General features: G+C 50.4%; 1 protein-coding gene across 1 annotated transcript in view; it reads right to left on the reverse strand.

The window, feature by feature from the left end:
* The window catches only part of MYO1C (myosin IC), a 71,644-nt gene that overhangs the window by 21,094 nt on the left and 36,407 nt on the right, over nucleotides 1–14,143 (reverse strand). Inside the window, exons 4-11 of the mRNA XM_015421904.1 lie at nucleotides 11,889–12,087; nucleotides 9,149–9,229; nucleotides 7,562–7,741; nucleotides 5,733–5,831; nucleotides 5,480–5,593; nucleotides 1,743–1,814; nucleotides 709–828; nucleotides 454–539 (exon numbers count right to left, since the gene is read on the reverse strand). Of these exons, the coding sequence (XP_015277390.1) occupies nucleotides 454–539; nucleotides 709–828; nucleotides 1,743–1,814; nucleotides 5,480–5,593; nucleotides 5,733–5,831; nucleotides 7,562–7,741; nucleotides 9,149–9,229; nucleotides 11,889–12,087 (951 nt within the window). The remainder of the gene's footprint in view (nucleotides 1–453; nucleotides 540–708; nucleotides 829–1,742; nucleotides 1,815–5,479; nucleotides 5,594–5,732; nucleotides 5,832–7,561; nucleotides 7,742–9,148; nucleotides 9,230–11,888; nucleotides 12,088–14,143) is intronic.

Raw genomic sequence — 14,143 nt, forward strand, 5'->3', positions numbered from 1 at the left:
TCAGGCACAAGCTCACCCTCCTCTGTGAGGGCAGATCTGCACATTCCCCCCTCCCCCAATAGCTAGCAATCCAAAAGAGTCCAGTGGCACCTTTAAGGCCAAGGTTTATTCAGGTACAAGCTCTCCCTCCTCTGTGAGGGCAGATCTGCACATTCCCCCCTTCCCCAATAGCTAGCAATCCAAAAGAGTCCAGTGGCACCTTTAAGGCCAAGTTTTATTCAGGTACAAGCTCTCCCTCCTCTGTGAGGACAGATCTGCACATTCCTCCCCACCCCCAATAGCTAGCAATCCAAAACAGTCCAGTGGAGCCTGAGCGGTGGGTGTTGCCTTCTGACACACTTCCAGTGATGTCAGGGGGTGTGGCATATGCAAATAAGTTATGCTAATGAGCTATGCTAATGAGCTCCTGCACCTCTTTGTCTACGAAATGACCCCTGGTGCTGGGAAACCCACCTGTTGTGTTGGAACACTTCAAACCCATAGATGTCCAGCAGCCCAAGGACGGTGGTGCTCCTTCTCCAGCCCGGATTCTCCGTTTCCTGCCAAAAGGGGCAGAGATCACCACGAAGGCAGGGGCCGTCCTCCACCCACCCGAGAGCCACCCTCCTATAATGTTCCGGCGTCTCTGGTTTACTCCAAGGGCCCGCCACCCGGGGAGGAGGCCACCAGGAAGTCCCGCAGTCCCACCACCCGTTATGGTGAGCTCACCTTGTACGCAAGTGACTTGTTAATCTTATTCACGAGCCAGGAGAATGTGCGCCCGTACACAGCCTTGGCAAGAGCATCTCGGGCGTACGCTGCCTGCTCCAGGTTGAGGGGGCTGATCAGCTGCCGGGAGGGAGGGGATAAAAAGCCAATCAGTGCGAGCGTGCCTTCTCTTTAAGGGTGCCTTCCCAACAGCCATAGCTGTGCCCACCTCAGGGATCGGTTATAAACAAGGGACACGGGTGTGCAAGATATCCAGAGAGCTTCCCTTGGCCCTTGCCCAGTGCCAGAAACAAACATGAATCTGCCTTAAAGTGAAACAGACCCCTGGCAAGGCCAGTATTGTCTACTCAGGCTGGCAGCAGCTCTCCAAGGTCTCAGACAGAGGTCTTTCAGAACACCTACTGCCTGGTCAGCTTCAAAAGGGCATCAGATAAACACAGGGAGCAGAGGTCCATCAATGGCTATTAGCTGCAAGGTACAGATGGAACGCTATGTCTAGGGCAGTGGTGCTCTGCATTCTTGGTGCTTGGGGGGGGGCCACAATGGGCTTCTGGAGTTCTGGCACCACTGGTGGACCTCCTGATGGCACCTGGGTTTTGGCCACTGTGCGACACAGTGTTGGACTGGAAGGGCCATTGGCCTGATCCAACATGGCTTCTCTTATATTCTCTTATGGTCATTTTTAAACTGGAGATGCTGAGGATTGAACCAGGGACCTTCTGCATACCGAGCAGATGTTCTGCCACCGAGCCACAGTCCCTGCCCTAAAGGAATAGTTGAAGACATGAAGCTGCCTTATACTGAATCAGACCACCAGTCCATCAAGGTCAGTGTTGTCTACTGAGACTGGCAAAGGCTCTCCAGGGTCTCAGGTAGAGGTCTTCTATGTCCTTTCAAGTGCAAATGTTGGGGATTGCACCTGGGACCTTCTGCATGCCAGGCAGTTGTTCTGCCACTGAGCCACAGCCCTTCCCAGAGCACACACTGGGCAGAGCTATCTTTCACACAGCTGCGCAGTCCAATAGTTCTCTCACCTCTTCTCCCTTTGCAATGATCTTCTTGTGGGTCAGAGCTTCCCGGAGCAGAGAGCCTTCAGCGCCCAGGAGCTACAAGCAGAAAAAAAGAAACCCAGTTACCATCAGCTGCACAGGAAACAGAGTCCAGCAGTACTTTCCAAGGTGGACGGCCCTGTCAGTCTGTGCAGTAGAAAAGAGCAAGAGTCCGGTAGCACCTTCAAGACTAACCGAATTTATCCCTGACCTGGATAGCCCAGGCAAGCAAGCCCGATCTTGTCAGATCTCGAAAACTAAGCAGGGCCGACCCTGGCAAATAACTGGAAGGGAGACCTCCGAGGAATACCAGGGCTTGGGATGCAGAGGCAGGCAATCAAGCGGGAAAGAACAGGTAGAGAAAGAGGTACTTTTCTCCCTTTCTCACAATACAAGAACTCATGGGCACTCCATGAAATTGCTGAGCGGTCGGGTTAGAACGGATAAGAGGAAGTCCTTCTGCACCCAAAGAGTGATTCACACATGGAATTCACTGCCACAGGAGGTGGTGGCAGCTACAAGCATGGACGGCTTCAAAAGGGAATTAGATAGGCATATGGAGCAGTGGTCCATCAGTCGCTATTAGCCACAAGGTATAGATAGGGGCTCTGGGGCAAGTGATGCTCTGTCTTCTTGGTGCTTGGGGGGGGGTCAACAGTGGGAGGGCTTCTAATGTCCTGGCCCCACTGCTGGACCTCCTGATGGCACCTGGTATTTTTGGCCACTGTGTGACAGAGTGTTGGACTGGATGGGCCTTTGGCCTGATCCAACATTGGTGTATCTTATGTTCTTATAAGCCACCTCTCTGGAAACGTCCAAACCCCACTAGGGGTCGCCAGAAGTTGCTATGATTTCTAGTCCTGCAAGCAAACACACACGCAAATGCCCACCAAAAAAAGACTAAGAAAATGTGTGGCAGGGCATGCATTTGCATGACTCACTGCTCACTTCTTCAGATACAGCTAGAATGTGAGTCCATCTGTTCTTATATCACAAAGTTGATGGATTCCCATTCTGTAGGGTCAACTGTGGTGCCTTCCACTGAGATAGATCAAAGTGGATAGCCGTGTTCGTCTGTAGCAGTGGAAAAGAACAAGATTCCAGTTGCACCTTAAAGACATTTTTGGCAGGGGATGAGCTTTCGTGAGTCACCCCTCACTTCGTCAGATACCTTATCCAAAGAAGTGAGCGGCACCTTGTTAAGACTTAAACCAAATGTATTCTGACACAAGTTTTTGTGAGTCAGCGCTCTCCTCATCAGATGTTCTGTACATCCATCGGGCCGATCCATTAATAAACACAACAGGAAGGCAGGTGGGGGGAGGGAGACGTTACAAGAAGACCCAATCGAAAGTGGCCTCCTCGGGTAGCATCTCGCCCCAATCCACCTTTCTATTGTGTATACGAATGGATCAACCTCATGGATGGCTACTTCCATGCATCTAATGAAGTGAGGCTCGACTCAAGAAAGTGTATGATGGAATACATTTTGCTGGTCTCTAAGGTGCCACTGGACTCCTGTTCTCTTTTGCTACTAGAGACTAATATGGCTACCCCTCTGGACTCATCAGCAGCTCCACTGAAGTCCAGATCTTGACCCTGATGTGGGGGGAGAGGGGGCAGCTTCACTTCCCATTCCTACTGCTCCCACTGCCTCTTCCAGTAACTAGGAAAGCAGCCACTGAGAGAGACAGCCCACCCATCTGTCTCTCTGGAAGGCTGGGGAAAGGAGGAAGGATGGAAGGCCAGAAAGGGAGGTGGTCAGGAGTCCTTCGGAAGAATAGCTAGCCAAGCCTCCTTCCTTTGTGAATCTTTTACGACCGTGATCGTGTTTTCTGTCTATTACAGTCCCCCAAGGAGCACAGGGTGGCTTGCAGTGTCCTTCCTCTTCCTTTAAACCCTGAGAATTAGGCCAGGCTGAGGGGGTGGGACTAGGCCAATGTGGTCTCCCCAGGTCCCCTGGTGTCCCTAACTACTTTCAGTTCTCTTCTGTCGTCCTTGGAGGCCTGCTATCCAGCAGAAAAGAAGCACTGAAATATTTTCAAAAACTGAAAATAAAATCTCACAATGATCATCTGTGACGGACAACGAAAATGTCATCCATTGAACAAAAATGCTAGAGTTTTGGAGAGAGGTGAAGAAGGAGGAGGAGGGAATCAAGCCCAGTTCTCCAGATTATAGTCTGCCGATCTTAACCACTACACCATGCTGGCTCTCAAGGAGTGTTCCCTCTAAGCTGAGTTAGTGTGAGCTAGCTCACAGTTTTTTAGCCTCTGGCTCACACATTTTTGTCTTAGCTCAGGAAGGATAGCTCCAGAGCAAACTAATTTATGCAATGGCCAAATCACTAGCTCACAACTTTAATGCCTGTAGCTCACAAAGTAGAATTTCTGCTCACAAGACTCCATGGCTTAGAGGGAGCATTGCTCTCAAGAGATGCCCAAGAGAAAGCAGCACAACCAGCATGGCTCACTGGGGGTAAACGACACATGACGCTTTTATAACCAGTCTTGTGGAACTCCAAAGTTATGCCGATAACTCTCGACCAGGGGCCATTTCAGTAGGGCCCCGTCCAATGCTCCCTCTAAACTTTGGAGTCTCATGAGCAAAAATGCTACTTTGTGAGCTACTGGCATCAAAGTTGTGAATGAGCGATTTGGCTACTGCATAACTTAGTTTGCTCTGGAGCCGTCCTTCCTGAGCTGAGAGAAAAATGTGTGAGCCGGAAGCTAAAAAACTGTGAGCTGGCTCACACTCACTCAGCTTAGAGGGAATACTGGTCCCATCCTCCCCCCGCTTGCTGTGGTCCCTAGGCAAACTGGACCCCTGCAGGCTTTCAAACGACAGTCCCCATGGCAGCTGCTGCGTGGTGGTGGCAGTGAAAGCAATTCAGGTTCACTCATTAAAAAAAACAGCCCATGGTTTCACCCCAGGAGACAGATGTTCACTGGAGGGCCCTGGAGCCCCATCAGGCAGAGAGAGCAGTGGTCACCTCCCCTGCTGGGGGTGCTAGGAGAACTGGCCCAGAGGGGTCCAAGGGGGAATCGTCAGGGGATCTGATCATCCCAACTGCTCGCCCGGCAAGCTCCTCCACACTCACCCTGGCCAGGTATTTGATCTGGTTTTCCGTGACCACCTGAGCGTTGCTCTGTAAAGTCTGTGGAAGTCTATAAAGTATATTATAGCTACTTCAACGAGTGTGGCTGAAGCCACAGTGCATACAGTTTTACAAAACGAATTAGAATATAAATGTCGTATACGATAGCGAAATAATCTGTTGCTTATGAAAATTCAACAGACTTCATCGCTCGCCCGCAGACCAAAAGAAGACATGCATGGACACTATTCAGTTTACCGGACTATTTGGGGTGCACCGTTTGTATGCACAGTGCATCAGTGTATTGCCCAGGGATCCAAGTGTGAGGCTCATGTTCTGCGTTATGAAGCCTGTTGACTTTTCATAAGCGACAAATTATTTCCCTGTTGTGTAAAACATTTGTATTCTAATTCACTCTGTAAAATTGTATGCACTGTGGCTTCAGCCACACTCGTTGAAATAATATACTTTGGTTGTGGTCACACGCGCGAGATAATGCGTGGGGGAAGCGAGGCTACTTAACCCGGAGGAGACTGACTCGCAGTTGCGCGATCACACAGTTCTTTGAATCGTCAGGGGATCTGGTCATCCCAACTGCTCGCCCGGCAAACTCCTCCACACTCACCCTGGCCAGGTATTTGATCTGGTTTTCCGTGACCACCTGAGCGTTGCTCTGTTCATCGGCCGAAAACTGCACGTTTCCCAAGTGCAGCACACTGGCGATGATGCTCAGCAGATTCTGTGGGAGGAGAGCGGCGAGACGGAGACTAAGAACCGACTCCCACCCCCCCAACAGGAAGAGGGTAGGAAGACGCCAGCCTCCCTCCCTCCTCCCAAGGAACAGCCCCTCAAAGGGAAGACAGGTGTGTGCCTCTTACCTCCACCTCGTTGTCATTGAAGTTAATGACCGACAGGGCCTTTCGCACCACTCTCCAGTCATTCTTGTCGTTGATGGAGCTGACTTTCGCACACTGGCCCTGGAAGTGAACAGGAAAAAGGCGGGGGAGGGGGACCCCACAGATGAGAAGCAGCGTTTTAACAGCAGTTCTGCCAAGACGCTCTCTGTCCTAAAGGAAGGGAATGGCCTTTCCAGCCTCCAGGAGGGCCGATGCACTCAGAACAACAGGAGCACAAAGGCTGCTGGGTCTTGGTGGGCGTGAGCTGCCATGCCATCACTCAAACCCAGCACAATACACACCTCCAGCCAAGACAGCAGAACACCACACTAAGAACCAATGCTCCCTCTAAGCTGTGGAGTCTTTTGAGCAAAAATTCTACTTTGTGAGCTACTGGCATTAAAGTTGTGGGTGAGCGATTTGGCTACTTCACGAATTAGTTTGCTCTGGAGCCATCCTTCCTGAGCTAGGACAAAAATGGGTGAGCTGGAGGCTAAAAAAACTGTGAGCTAGCTCACACCAACTCAGCTTAGAGGGAACACTGCTAAGAACCTGTAGGCTCAGCGGGAGTTTTATTTATTTATTTATTTATTATTTACATTTCTATCTCGCCCTCCCCGGAGGCTCAGGGCGGCTAACAAGGCGTATCGCCCATAAAACAATGACACATAAAAAATGTTAAAAATACATCACAATTAGTAAACAATTTTGGTGCTCCTCTAAACCACTTCCGAAGTTAAAAGTTTCTAAGAACAAGATGGCCGTCCCCTAAAACGTCCCGTTCTCACCCAAGATGCCCGCATCATGATGGCCATATACAAAAATCATGGGGCGTTGGTGGTACAATGGTGGCGGCGGCTCCTATTTTATGCCCTAGAGTTGCCCAGCACACCGCAAGATTGGTATAGCAAGAAAAAGCGAAATTTAACCCACAACCAACCCAAAACCAAAAAAGGAAAAAATACAGAAATTAAGAATAGACCTACTATTTAGAAAACGGTCAGATTCCAAGCAAATAAATATCCTAAATGTGGGGAAAGTTCCAAAGTAATTGTGACACATGAATTATACCTATGATCAGTCGTAGAACAAGAGACCAGACATGGTTCGGTGTCACTGCCTTTATCAGTACTTGGTGTTCAAACTTCAGGTTGCTTCTATGTCAATGTGTGCAGAACAATGTGTAGAAGCCATGAGTCAGTGGCACCTCTGTTAGACCAACAAGGTTTTGGTGCGATCACACTGAGGGAGTCCAGAGGCAGCCCGTGGCAAACCGGTTGCTAGTACCTTCAACCAGGTATTTTTTTTATTGCGCATTTTCGGCAGTATGCCACGGGTTGGCCACGGGTGCGCTCCACTTGCCAGATGTTGTGGTGTGATCGCGCCCGGAAACTCCGCCATTCAATCGTGGCTCTCCCGCAGCAAATTCGCCGTGTGAACGGGGCCAATAAAGCTTTGTTGGTCTTAAAGGTGCCACTGGACTCAAAGTTCGTTCTACGGCTTCAGACCAACACGGCTGACCACCTGGAACAGTCTTGGCATGACCCTGTTTTGTCTGGCTTGGCTGAGTTTATATGTAAACTGTTAACACTGACATCAAAAAACGTTTAATCTCTTGTTCTATGGAGTGTTTCAGATGTCACAACAATGGGATATTTTCTGCAGATTCATTAAAGGATATTTATTCAGTTTGGAACTTCTTGGTTTCTACAGCGTTCTACGTCTTTCTTTCTAAATATTTTCTTTAACCGTTTCTGCTTGCTTCCTTTCTTTTGGAAGGCAGAGTGCCTCTGCCGATCGAACTCCCATACCTTCACTAGGAAATGGTACTGATGGGGGTTCTTCTCAAGTCCCAGCCTCCTGAGCAGTTCTTCCTCCCCTCCCTCCAGCAGTTGATAGAATATATGGAAATTCCTCTCTCCGTGATTCTGGTGCACGACGCGGGACTTCTCCAGAAGGTAGTTCAGGATGTGGCCCCCGATAGGAGCTCCCTAAGCCAACACAAAGAAGCCAACAGTGTTGAAGTGGAAAGAAGAAGAGGAGACTGGATTTATACCCCATGGCTCTTCACTATCCAAAGGAGTCTCAGAGCGGCTCATAAACTCCTTTCCCTCCCCCTCCCCACAACAGACCCCCTGTGGGGGAGGCGGGTGAGAGAGAAGAAGAGATTGGATGTATACCCCGGCCTTCACTACCCAAAGGAGTCTCCGAGCGGCTTACAAATCCTTTCCCTTCCCCTCCCCACAACAGACCCCCTGTGGGGGAGGCGGGTGAGAGAGAAGAAGAGATTGGATGTATACCCCGGCCTTCACTACCCAAAGGAGTCTCCGAGCGGCTTACAAATCCTTTCCCTTCCCCTCCCCACAACAGACCCCCTGTGGGGGAGGCGGGTGAGAGAGAAGAAGAGATTGGATGTATACCCCGGCCTTCACTACCCAAAGGAGTCTCCGAGCGGCTTACAAATCCTTTCCCTTCCCCTCCCCACAACAGACCCCCTGTGAGGGAGGTGGGTGAGAGAGAAGAAGAGATTGGATTTATACCCCCGCCCTTCACTACCCAAAGGAGTCTCAGAGCGGCTTACAAATTCTTTCCCTTCCCCTCCCCAAAATAGACACCCTGTGAGGTAGGCGGGGCTGAGAGAGCTCTGACAGAAACGGCTCTTTTTCAAGAACAGCCCAAGGTCATCCAGTGAGGTGCAAGTGGAGAAGTGGGGAATCAAACCCGGTTCTCCCAGATTAGAGTCCGCGCGCTTAACCACTACGCCAAACTGGCTCTCGAGGCACGAGCATGAGCAGGGGAGAAAAGGGGTCCATGGGGGAGCTCTGGGTAAGGCTCCCCGCAGAGACCTTATTAGCCACAGCATTTGCCAGGTGCTTCAGAAAGGAAGAACATCTGGATTGGAATGGCAGGGCTTGCTTCAGACTCACCGGGGAACATCCCCGCAATCTGGTTCCAGCTCTGAGACAGAGCACCTCACCAGTGAAGAAAGACGGCAACACTCACGATTCTGTGACGAGGCAACACACAAAGCTGGTCCCGCTCTGGCACCTCACTCACTCTCTTGTGGGGGGGGAGCAGTATGCACAGACTTGGGCTTTTTGTACAAAAGGGACACTCAGCGTGGCTTGCGCCAACTGTTTCGTTTTCCGCATGAACAAGGGAAAAGGGCAGTGTGGAGAGTCCATGGTTGGAAATGGAGGAGTTGCCACTACAGGCAACATTTGGGCCAAAAAAAGAAAGAGGGGGGAAATGGCACTTTGTCTCTCTGTCTCTGTCTCTCTCTCTGTCTCTCTCTCTCCCCTGAATTAGAATAGCATTTTATTTCTTCACAGCTCCAGCTTCCTATCAGGTCCCAGAGAATTCCTCAAAAGGGAAGCAAGCAGTTTCCAAACACACACCTTGTAATCGAACTGAACATCCATGTATTTCCCAAATCGGCTGGAATTGTCGTTGCGCAAGGTTTTGGCATTTCCAAAGGCCTGATAGGAAAGAGAGACACAAAAAGCCATCAACCTCTGCTCAGGGAGGAAGGAAGCTTGCCCAGCCACTCCCAAACTGGCTCCGCTCCCAAGGCACAGCTGTCCAGTGCATGCCTGTTCCACAGGCACTATCTGCAGCTACTGATGCCGCCAGCCTTCCCTACTTCCTCTCTGCTTCCCAAGAGTTGATGAAGAGAGAAGTGGGTTGGGGCAGGAAGGAGCACAACCGGCTGGGGATGGGCCATGACCAATGTTCCCTCTAAGCTCTGGAGTCCTGTGAGCAGAAATTCTACTTTGTGAGCTACTGGCATTAAGGTTGTGAGCAGGTAGTTTGGCTGCTGCATAAAATTAGTTTGCTCTGGAGCTATCCTTCCTGAGCGAAGACAAAAATGTGTGAGCTGGAGGCTAAAAAACTGTGAGCTAGCTCACACTAACTCAGCTTAGAGGGAACACTGGCCATGACCATAGAATCACAGAATTGGAAGGGGCCACACAGGCCCTCTATTCCAACCCCCTGCTCAATGCAGGATCAGCCTAGAGGATCCCTGACAAGCCTTTGTCCAGCCGCTCCTTGAAGACTGCCAGATCTGGTTGTCATTAGATGCAAGCTCCCCAAAGCTGTGTCAAAGTTTGTCACCTGAGCAGCTTTGTTTTCCTCAATTACTGCTTAATGGGTCCCCACTAGGGTTGCCAAGTCCATCTTCCACCCCCAGCGGGGGACTTTGGGGGTGTTCCTGGAAGGGGTGGGGCATCCCCAACGTGATGACATCACGTTGGGGACGTCTGCCGCCCCCCGGCCGTGCGCCGGATCTCCAGAAACAGCAGTTCCCTGCACTTAAAGTAGCCGGCAGCCGGCGTTTCCGCTTTAAGAGAAGCTGCGTTTCCCTTTTAAGAACAAAGCTGGCTTTTCCCTGCAAGCTTGCGGAGTTTGCGCTTGGGATAAAACACAGGTTACACACCCTTAAAGGGAGAGAGATGGGTGGCTGTGGGTGTTGGGGGTGGGGGTTCCTCCGCCGGCCATCTGGCCGGCGGCGGGGAGAACCTCCCCCCCCAAAACGGGGGACCCCTGGCAAACCGGGGGGGGGGTTGGCAACCCTGGTCCCCACACATGGGCTTTTTGCTGAGGTCAGACTGGCAGCTAGTAACCACAGACATTCCAAGCACTCGGTCATGGTAGTGTGTAGCTCAGAGGTCCCAAACTTTTTGAGCCTGAAGGCACCTTTGGAATTCTGACACGGCACCAGCACAAAATGGCCACCACAGGAGACAGTGCCAGCCACAAAAGGTCAGGGAGTGAGGTTGTGCATAACTCATAGTGACTCTGCGACATTACAGGCAGAATCTCTGCTTAACGGGATTTCTTTTTAAACGAACACCCTGTTTGAAAATATTTTCTCGCCTATACACACACCTGACCTTCAGTCGCTCTGTGAAGACATTTTGAAAAACCTGCTCGGCCAATCAGATCTCCAGTGAACAATCGGAAGGCCTCATAGCCAAAGCCTCATCCGCTCCACCCGTTTTCAAAAAAACACTTGTCATAAGTTACAGGGCACAGAATGGAATTGTTCCTGCTTACTTGGTTTCATCTGAAGTGTTTATTCTATAAACCCCAGGTTTAGAATATATCTTATTTTTTGTCAGTAAACACTAGCGCACTGAACTTAAATTCTTCCATTTAAATAAGATGGTTGCCAACTCAACTGTATTATTAGAAAACACGTTAAGAGTTTTAAATAGTTAAGTTTTAGGTAGATATACTAAATAGAATATCAAGAATATTATTAATGTAACACAGTTTGCATTGTTTGGGATTCTGTTTGTATTAATTGTTTTATATTGGTTTAATAATAAAAAGAATTATACATTTCTTAAAAAAAAACTTGGTGGGCACCAGGAAAACTGTTGGTGGGCACCCTGTTTGGGGACCCCTGGTATAGCTTACTGAACTGCATTATCCAGAGCCATCTCTTCGTTCTTCAGACAATTAGATATTAGATATTATTAGGGCCTACTTGACACAGACACATTGTGCATGGGAAAGAGCAGGTAGAGAAAGAGGTACTTTTCTCCCTTTCTCACAATACAAGAACTCGTGGGCACTCCATGAAATTGCTGAGCGGTCGGGTTAGAACGGATAAAAGGAAGTCCTTCTTCACCCAAAGAGTGATTAACACGTGGAATTCACTGCCACAGGAAGTGGTGGGTGCTACAAGCACGGACGGCTTCAAGAGGGAATTAGATAAGCCTATGGAGCAGAGGTCCATCAGTGGCTATTAGCCACAAGGGATAGATAGGGGCTCTGGGGCAAGTGATGCTCTGTCTTCTTGGTGCTTGGGGGGGGGGGTCAACAATGGGAGGGCTTCTAGTGTCCTGGCCCCACTGGTGGACCTCCTGATGGCACTGGTATTTCTGGCCACGGTGTGACACAGAGTGTTGGACTGGATGGGCCTTTGGCCTGATCCAACACTGGCTTCTCTTATGTTCTTAACGTGGACCAAATTACTCTCCATCGGCCCCTGCTCTTATCAAGAGACATATAGAGGCATGGGCTGGGCTGATCTTACCCGGTCTGGACAATGCCCTTCCATTGCCCAGTTTGTTAAAGCAGACAGCCAGAAAAGCATTTTTTGCCTGAGAAGCACAAGCCAAAGGTTACCTCGAGGACTGGATTGCACTGCAGAAGCCTGTCTTTCACGGTTTCCACCTGGTCACTGGCTGGGCACGTCACGGCGTAGTACTGCAGGATCTTCTTGGTGGCCTCAGTCTTGCCGGCTCCACTCTCCCCAGATATCAGGATGCACTGGTCCTTCCTCTCCGTGCGCAGAGCACGATAGGAGTTGTCAGCAATGGCATAGCTAAGGGGCAAGGGCGACAGGCGTGTCACGCCCACAGCACCACCTCCAGGACACCCCACTTGATCAGAATCGGGCCTGCTTGCCGGGAGGAGGAACCAGAGCAGGCTTTAAGATCAAACACAAGGACGAGCCAAGAGGTTTGCCATTTCCACTCATCCCTACGAGAAGATGGTCCAGTGATCAGAGCATGCATTTCAAAATGAGTCATCTCCACAGCTTGAGTTTTCGGTAGTGCAAAATCCCTCCCAGGGGGGATATATGACAGAGTCTGAATTCCAGAAGACATACAGGGGTTGGATCGCCCCATCCCATTTTCAGAGCGGAGAAAGGAAGGAGCTAAAAATAGGGCCCAAACTTTGTACATCCGCTCTTAAGTTGCTCATCTTTTCTTTGAGAAGGGGGGGATAAGGGATGGAGAATAAAATTCGGTAACGGCCTGGCTCTAGAGGACGCAATATTTGATTCTGTACTTTTGGGCGCACATTGATTTCAAAGCAAAACAAAAACCCACAACTCATCAGCTACGGTAACTTTTTTTTTAAAAAAAAGATCAAGGTTCAACAATGCAGTCTTTTTACATGGGAGCTGGGAAAGGTTGACCCAGCTATGCAAACAAAGCTTCTAGTCTGGTCTCTTAGCAACATGGGAAATATTAGGCTGGAGGAACAGGGAAAATCCCCTCCCCTTCTCCCTCCCTCCCACACCCCCAACTTTCCTGCCATTTGCCTTACCCAAACGCATGCAGAACCGAGACATCTAAATCCAAAGCAACCCAGCAGAAATGCTTCTCTGCATATGGCAAAGCACCAATCCCCTCTTTCACGGAATGTTCTTAAAGATCCTTCCCTCCCACTGTGCCACAAGTCCTTACCGCTCCACCCCTGCTGAAAGAGGAAACTAAAAAGGAAGGACTCAGATTTTATCGTAAGGCACTGCTGGGCCTGTGTCACAACAGTACAGCCTTGAGACCGAGGCACAAGGGCACAGTCGGACGACAGCTGAACATGCAACCCTCACCAAAAAGCTGTAGCCTGGTGGTGAGGTGGTCACTTACAGCCTCTGGTCAAAAGACAGCTAACCACACGCCACTGCAGTAAGGCAACGCCGGACTTGCTACACTGAAGGAAGCTGCGTCTCTGTACAGTTCAGAGGTTTACCAAACGCGGTCTGGTTCCTAGTCATGGACTGCACCTGGAAACCCAAGGCAGGACACCTGCTTTGCATGCAGAAGGCCCCGGGTTCAATTCCTGGCATCTCCAGTTAAAGAAAGGATAAGGTACTAGATCACGTGTAAAAACTCTGAAAAGGGGCTGGCCAGTCAGAGCGGTACTGAGAGACAAGAGAGACAAGGAGGGCGAGAGACAACGAGAGGTGGTTTGCCGTCGCCTGCCTCCTTGTGGCAACCAGGGGGGCTTCTTAATCCCAGCACTAACCAGTCCTGACCCCGTCGCTTCCAAGATCTGATGAGATCAGTCTAGCCTGGGCCTTCCAGATAAGGGCACGGGTCAGAGCAGACCTCGATAAGCCAACCGTCTGACTCTTTATGAAATGGCTTCGTGTGCTCATCGAAACATCGACTCCCCCAGGCGTCTAAGAGATGTGCAGGTCCCCGCTTTTGCCTGACTTGAGTCTCTTCACTGTGGACGAGGCAGCACATTACAGTTCGAAAGGGATTTCCCAGGGCTTGTGACTTGCAGGAGGGGGTAGGAGAGGCAACCCCCGGCTCATGCATTTCTCCCGCTCTCCACAAGTAGGCACTCAAGCCGGGATTCCAGGGCTTTCAGGCCTCCTCTGCATCTGGCAAACCTTCCCATCAAAATGGTTCCACTGTGGGGAGGCAGCTGGCTGTGCCATGGAGGAGGAGGAGCCTTATACGGCCTGGGACCAACATACCTAAGGGACCGCCTTTTCCCATATATGCCTCGGAGAGCGTTACACTCTGAGACTCAACATCTCCTGGCGATCCCTGGACCAAAGGACATCCTTCCTTCCTTCCTTCCTTCCTTCCTTCCTTCCTTCCTTCCTTCCTTCCTTCCTCCCTCCCTCCCTCCCTCCC

Source organism: Gekko japonicus, unplaced genomic scaffold, assembly GCF_001447785.1.
Source record: "Gekko japonicus isolate JY-2015 unplaced genomic scaffold, Gekko_japonicus_V1.1 scaffold21, whole genome shotgun sequence".
Taxonomy (NCBI): Eukaryota; Metazoa; Chordata; class Lepidosauria; order Squamata; family Gekkonidae; genus Gekko; species Gekko japonicus.